The 7,370-nt window shown below is 39.7% G+C and overlaps 1 protein-coding gene across 1 annotated transcript in view; it reads left to right on the top strand.

Moving 5' to 3' along the window:
* Positions 1 to 7,370, top strand: part of RSBN1L (round spermatid basic protein 1 like) — a 53,068-nt gene that overhangs the window by 24,463 nt on the left and 21,235 nt on the right. The window contains exon 4 of the mRNA XM_019509472.1: positions 5,595 to 5,732. Within this exon, the coding sequence (XP_019365017.1) occupies positions 5,595 to 5,732 (138 nt within the window). The remainder of the gene's footprint in view (positions 1 to 5,594; positions 5,733 to 7,370) is intronic.

Below are 7,370 nucleotides of genomic sequence, written 5' to 3' on the forward strand. Positions count from 1 at the left end.
AAAAAATTAAAAAACAAATCACCTTCCCCCCCCCCTGCTCCAAAAAAAAAAAAAAAGTTCTCACACCAACATACTGAAGTTTGGGGCTTAAAAATTTTACTAAATACAGGATAAGACTACAGCTGACCTGAAGCCTGGGTGTGGTTTTGAATTGCTTTAATTCAGAGTAAGGTATTTTGTTGTTTTTTTGGGGGGGGGGGTGTTTGTTTTTTTAATTCCTACTTTAAAAAGGAGTCAAAACTGCTTAATTATAGGACTCTATGAAACAATTTATAGTTCATAAAATAATGCTATATATGTTATTGTTTGAGCAGATGCATATGTTCTCCAAAGTTTGTCATTCTATAAGTAACAAGACTTCTAAGTATAACTGTTCAGTATCATCCATTAGATAGTCTGTTATGAATGCTTGTTTAAAATAATCAAATTGGGCTAAACATACGGTTTTTATACTGAGCACAGAAGTGGAAATTTCTCAAGTTGTCAATTTTTTAATCTAGTTTGTGTCTCAGTTTTATTTGCACAATTTTTTGCCACTTAGCACAAGCTAATGCAGTGTTCTTTGCAGAGAGATGCAGGTTATTTATTTGAAATTCTAAGTGAATGTAACATTTAAAGTATAACTAGAAATTGTTACATCTGTTCACTTATCCTATTCTGGATTCGCATTAGTTTCTGATTTGGGGATCACTCAGGCTAGTGACTTAATGGAAAGGTTCTGTACTTGCTCAGAATATTTCTGATTTTATTTCCATATTTCTGTTTAATTAGAACAAGGAAGACTTATTAAAGACTGACAGTAGTGCTGTTCTGCCTGACCTTTGAAGTTTCTTTGAAACCTCCTGAGTTGCTTTAAGTTTAGCTATTTAGAACAATTGTCACGTGAGCACAGTGTAAATGTTTAATGTAAGATATTTATAGTCATGTAGAAACAATTCTAATTCTGCGTAGGTTCTTAAGGCTGTATCCATCCCTATTGTATTTGAGTGTTCAGAATGCGTAGGGGCATTATTGGTTGGGGGGAGTTATTAAAAAAAAAAAAAAAAGTTATGGTGATGGCAGAAAAGAACTTTTGAACTTGTAAATGTATTGGGAACACATTTATTGTTGCCACTTTTTTTCAGTCAGGTTTTATTTTTATAATAGTTGTGCAAATGGCAGTGGTCCTATCCAACTTTCAGCATTTTTAATTGCACCATTATTGGGTTTTACTAAAACAAGATAGCTGTTTTTTTTGCAGGCTAGAATGAGTAATCGTTGGAGTATATTTTTTATCCTTGTGTTTACTTGCAGCTGTTATCTAGTTATGTCTCAACTTCATTGCTTCTCTTATTTAATTCTTAAATTTTTGCATTCTACTATTTTTTTGTTTGGAGTGAGTCATTGTGGACCTGCAAATGTTTATCTCCCTGGAACAATATATGCAGAATAAAATACTGCAGTAATTTTTCCAAATTATTGTAGTATTGTTCATCTTCTAGCAGACTTTTTTTAAAGTTATGAATTTATCTTATCCCTCTCTTTTGCCTTTCATTTGATTTTTATGGCCTAACCACCAGTTTGTCTGTGACTTGCTAACAGATTTGCTGGCTGTTGATTTCTGCTGGAAATTATGAAACATGGTTTGTGTGTGATGATTTCAAGAATCAGTCTGTTTTTCCTTTTCCATTTTAATGCACATTACAAAGCAGTGGTAAATTTGTTCTTTAAAAAGGGCCTAAATAAATACTTTGCTTCTTAAAAAGCAAAAATCCTTTATGCTGGTATTTAACAGCCAAGCTACAGTTTCTGTTTTTTTATAACTATTTTTTGATTGTCTAGTCATTCATTTCTTCTGTTAGAAGTATATTTAGTTGAATATTTGATGATTGCTAGTTATTCATCTGCAGTATTGTTAAGCATTTTTCACCTTGATAAATGCAACATTGGGTGAAGAATGTAAAATAAGATAAGCCAGCTTTTTTTATATAACTATCATTGGGTGTCACACGTTGCACTTCTAGATTCCAAAATTATCCAGCAGCCAAGCCTTCTACATTTGTAACTTCACCCGTTTCCTTTTTTCTTCAGCACTTAGTGATGCTCCCTTCTCTTCAATAACCAGTTAATCTCTCTTCATCTACTCCTTTTTTTCTCTAGCCCTGTAGACAATGACTGTTTCCTGTGAGTAAAATAAGAGCTTCTAATATTTCCCTAACTTTGTAGATATTTTTTCTCAGGTCTTGAATGAAAATGTTGATTTGTTTCTACTACTAATCTTCCAAAAGCTATGTTTCTGTAGCTACTACGTGATATTAATACTGCTCCCCCCACCCCAGCAACCTAGTTAGATTTTTTTTTTACAAGAAACTCTCATACTTCAGCTTTGCTTTCCCAGGGTTCTGATATTTTTGCTGCTTTCTCAACCTGGGGCTTGGGATGGCATAGCTATTCTTCCTGATGAATTATGGGGATCTGATCTTTAGATGTTAACTGATTTGATTAATTTGGATGGACAGTTTTAATTCTCATAAACTAGAGTTACTTCCTTGCTTTTAAAGACAGTGACATGAAAATTTGGTCCGTGTAAGCCATCTGGTCCTTTGGAGGTCTGTCAGGCCTCCTTTCACTCACTCATCCCGTTGCCACACTCAGCAGATGCTTTGAAGACTTGATTAGTAGTCTGAAACGCATCTGGTTCAGTAAGCCTAGTTTATGAGAGGGGCAAAGTGTTCATTTAGCTGTATTGTTGCCTTCATATTCTGTGGGGTTGCTGCTAGTTCTGTTCTGCCTAACTCCTCCGGTGCTGTGGGTTTTATTCATGTATAGATCTTGCAACCTGTTGCTCAGCGTGTGTGCTTAAATCATCTATTTTCCACTGTACTTTTTTTTTCTTCTGTTGTTTTAAATGCGGGACCAGTTAGTATTGCTCATCTATGAGGCACTGCTTTTGAGTTCCTTTGTGCCTTGATCCAATGGTGGTCAACCTTTTTTGTCCATGGGGGAGGATGGACAGTGCCTGTTCCTTACGTGGATTGGATTCGGCTGGTAGATCTAGTCCAGTGCCTAGGGCGCTGCCCCTTCTGGCTGTGTGGGGTGCAGGTATACCTATCCCATATCCAGCTGTATGGGGAACGGGGCTTAGCCCAGCCCCAGCCTGGCCCTACAGGTGGGGGAGGGGACATGATCTGGCCCTGCAGGAAGAAGGGGTGTGGCCTGGCTCTTCTGTGAGGGGAGGGAGTGTGTCCTGGCCTCAGTGGAGCCATATGGAGGAAAGAGGAGCGTGGCCTGTCCCTGATCTGGGTGTGGTAGGGGAAGGGTTGCAACCTGGTTCCAGCTTGCCCTATGGGGCTTGGGATTTTGGCAGCAGGAAGGGGATGGCAGTATTAATTGCCATTGTTTGCCTGTAGCAAAAATGCCCAACCCATGGGAGCCCCATGGATTCCAAGGCTCCATGAGGCTGCATTTGGCCTGTGGGCTGGATGTTGAGCACCCCTGCTCTAATCTAGGTTTTGCTTTTAATTTGTTCCATTAATGTTTCATCTAATTCCACCAAGTCTTTCAATCCAGTGTTTGTTTGTTTGTTTTTTTTAAACTGATGTTGATCCCTCTACTTCGAAGAACCAAGGAGCATTGCTATCTAACTTTAATGCCTAAAGTATTGCTTGTTCATATATCATATCATAGCATTATGTGGAAGGTTTTGCATTTTTGAAAAAATTAAACTCTTATCAGGGAATGCAAGAAGTCATTATCCTGTTCGATTGCTTGTAATGCTCCTAATTCTCCTTGCTGCTTTAAATACTCAAGGCAAGGTAGGGTGGCACCTTAGAGACTAACTCGCTCCAAGAGGCATAAGCTTTCGTAAGCAGCAGCCGATTTCATTAGCTGCTATGAATAGTCCTTGCTATGAAAGATGCCATCCTGCCTTGACTGACTTCAGACTAACATGGCTAACAAAAAATGATCAGGGGCACAAAGCAGTTGCCATACCAAGAGAGATTGAAAAGGCTGAGACTCTTCATTTTAGAAGGAAGGCTGAAGGGGGATGTATTAGAGGTCTATAATATCAGAAAGGTGTGGACCAAGTGAACAGGGAACTGTTGTTCACCCAATCCTGGAATACTAGAACTAGGGGGCACCCACTGAAATAAGTAGGTGACAGGTTTAAACTTGTTGAGAGAGAGAGTACTTTTTGATGCAATGCATAGTTAACCTATGGAATTCACTTCCTCAGGAGGTGGTGGAGACAAATAGCATAGCCAGGTTCAAAAAGGTTGAATAAATTCATGAATGATTGATCCTAGTAATGGCTATTGAGCAGAATGGTTGTAGATGGCTTCCTTTGGCATCTCTAAAACAATACTGGTGGATACCAGGGAGGATATTGTATAGATCACTCTAGAGATCCGGTTCAGTGCTCTCCCTCTATAGCATCCAGTTTTGCTGCTGTTGGAGACAGAATACTGGGCTGGATGGACCATTGGTCTGACCTAGTATGCAGTTTTGATGTTTTTATCCTTATGTGAAACCTCCTTTTATTTTTTTTACACTCGTTCACCCTGTTTTAAACCTTAGTAGTCATCGTGAACTTCGGTTGGAATTCTTTATATGTTACTTGAAATTAGAATGGGTTACACATTTTTGATGGTGAGTTCAAAGGAAGGAAGAGAAATAATTAGAGAAAGCCAGCAATAAATTTTTACATTTTGAGTCACTTAACCTTTCATGAAAAAAGAGCTTTTATGTATTGAAACCATTACTTCTGGTGTTGAAATATTTCATGATACAGAAATCCATAAAGGCTTGACTATATATGAATAAAAATGTGAGACTGATTAGCAAGATAGACTTTCAGCTAGTCAGTCATCAAATAATCCCAGACCTGTAAGCTTCTCCTTGGCTAGGAGTTAAGGTCTCATTTTTTCAGTCTCTTTCATCAGCAGTAAACTCTTTTCTTTGCCTTTATTCTTTCTAGCCTAAACTTATTCCCTTCACTCTAGGCCTGCTTACTTTCAACTTTTCCCCCTCACCTTATTATGCTAGTGCTTTTTCTCACATTTTACTCTACTTCAAATTGATTTTTTTTTTTCCACTGCCTTTTTCTACCCAGTGTTTTCCTGGTTTTGTCAGACCACACATCCTAGCCAGCTTTCATGGGATCATAATTTCAAATGTTTCTTTCCGTAAAAAGAACAAGAATTGAAACCATTTCTGTGCTGCTTTGAATAGTCCTAATGATTAAATGTCTAACACGCTGTTCAGCTCCCTCTTATTTGACATGCATCTGGATCTTGCAATTTTCTTGTGTGTGTGTATACAGATATGTCTTATACACATTTTTAAATAGTAAATGAGTTTCACATTGAGGTACCCACTAATTTAAACTGTTGGTCACAATTTCAAAAGAATAGGTTTTTATAAAACTATATATAAAAATCAATCCATTTTTTACTATGCAGTAGGGACTTGGATACAGCATTAATATAAACCATCTTTTTAAGAGAAGACCAAACTATAACATGCAAAGATTTATATACAGCATTGATTTGTAAACTTTTAAGTTCTGATTAATTAAATGTAGCTTTTAATTGAATTTTATTTTCTGTTCCTAGGTCAAAAGAACATACTCCCATGGTACATATAGAGCTGGCCCAATGAGACAGATAAGTTTGGTTGGAGCAGTGGATGAGGAAGTAGGAGATTATTTTCCAGAGTTCCTTGATATGTTGGAAGATTCACCCTTCTTAAGAGTAAGAGAGAGAGAATGCTTTCTCAAATGCAGTGTACTAATTTTGCTGTGGAGTGGTGTTTGCCTAGGTTAATTTACCAGATGTATTCACTTAAGTGTTTTAATTTGGTTAAATAGTTGTTTCTAAAGAACTCAATCCTCAAAGCTCAAGGGAAGTCCATTGTGTCCCACAAGAAATGCAGTCAGAGGGCAGGGAAGCCCCTTTGGCTCAACAGGGAACTTCTAGGTCTCCTGAAACTTTAAAAGAGATGCCTACATCAGATGGAAAGCTGGAATCATTGCCAAGGAGGACTGCTCGGCACTAGCCTGTACCTGTAGGGAGCAGACCAGAAAAGCCAAAGCAGTAAACAGGCTCAGGTTAGCCACCGGAATCAAGGATAACAAAAAGTTGTTCTTCAGATATGTGGGAAGTTGGAGAAAGAACAACGCTGGCCCCCTGCGAGATCAAATGGGACAGCTGATGCCCAAGAAAAAGTTAATCTCCTAAACTATTACTTTGCGTCAGTTTTCTACTCACCCAAAGGGGTCATGCTGTCAGACAGGACGCAAAGCACCCAGGGCTCAGGAGATGGGCCCACAATTGACACAGATTAAGTGAGGGAACGCCTTGAGAGGCTAGACATCCATGAGTCTGTGGGCGGAATGCACCCAAGAGACTTAAAAGAGCTGGCGGGCATGAGGGAATGCCCTATGGCCAAGATGCTTGAAAGCTTATGGTGCTTGGGTGATGTACTGGAAGACTGGAAAAGAACCAATGTGGTCCCAATCTTTAAGAAAGGGTGGAAGGAAGATCCAAGGAATTACAGATCTATCAGTCTGATGTCCATCCTTGGAAAGATTTAGGAGAAAATTATCAAGGGATCCATCTGCAACAGGCTAACGGAAGGCAACCTACTGAATGCCAGCCAACATGGTTTTATTATTGGAACCTCATTTTCTTCTATGATCAGGTGACACTTTTCCTGGACAAGGGAGATGAGGTTGATGTCATTTATCTGGATTTCAAGAAGGCCTTTAACTTGGTCATGAGGACATCATGGAAGACGACCAAGCTGAGGAACTATGGCCTTGACCATCTCATGGACTGATGGCTGGGGAACTGGCTCCGGGGTCGGACCTAAAGGGTACTAGTTGGTGGGAACAAATCAAGGTGGCGCGAGGTTACCAGTGGAGTCCTTCAGGGCTCAGGGTGGTGCTCTTCAATATCATAGTTAACGATCTAGATTCGGGCGTCGGATGCGGACTGGCAAAGTTCGCAGATGACACTGAATTATGGAGGAAGGCAGTCACATTGGAGGACAGGCTGGGGGTACAGGTCGACCCGGACATGCTTGCAAAGTGGGCGGACCAAAACCTGATGGCATTCAATGTAGAGAAATGCAGGGTACTTTACCTTGGGAGGAAAAACCAGCATCATACTTACTTATAGGTTCGGTGGTGCTACGCTCACTAGCACTGCAACCGAAAGAGACTTGGGGTCTTAATTCACCACAAGATGAGCATGAGCCCCCAGTGTGATGCTGTGGCTGGAAGAGCAAACGAAATTTTGGCATGCATCCACCGATTCATCTCAAGCAAAACCAGGGACATCATCCTCCTGCTATACTTGGCCTTTGTGAGGCCGCAGCTGGAGTATGAC

The sequence above is a fragment of the Gavialis gangeticus genome, unplaced genomic scaffold (genome assembly GCF_001723915.1).
Source record: "Gavialis gangeticus isolate Ggan-Ray unplaced genomic scaffold, GavGan_comp1, whole genome shotgun sequence".
Taxonomy (NCBI): domain Eukaryota; kingdom Metazoa; phylum Chordata; order Crocodylia; family Gavialidae; genus Gavialis; species Gavialis gangeticus.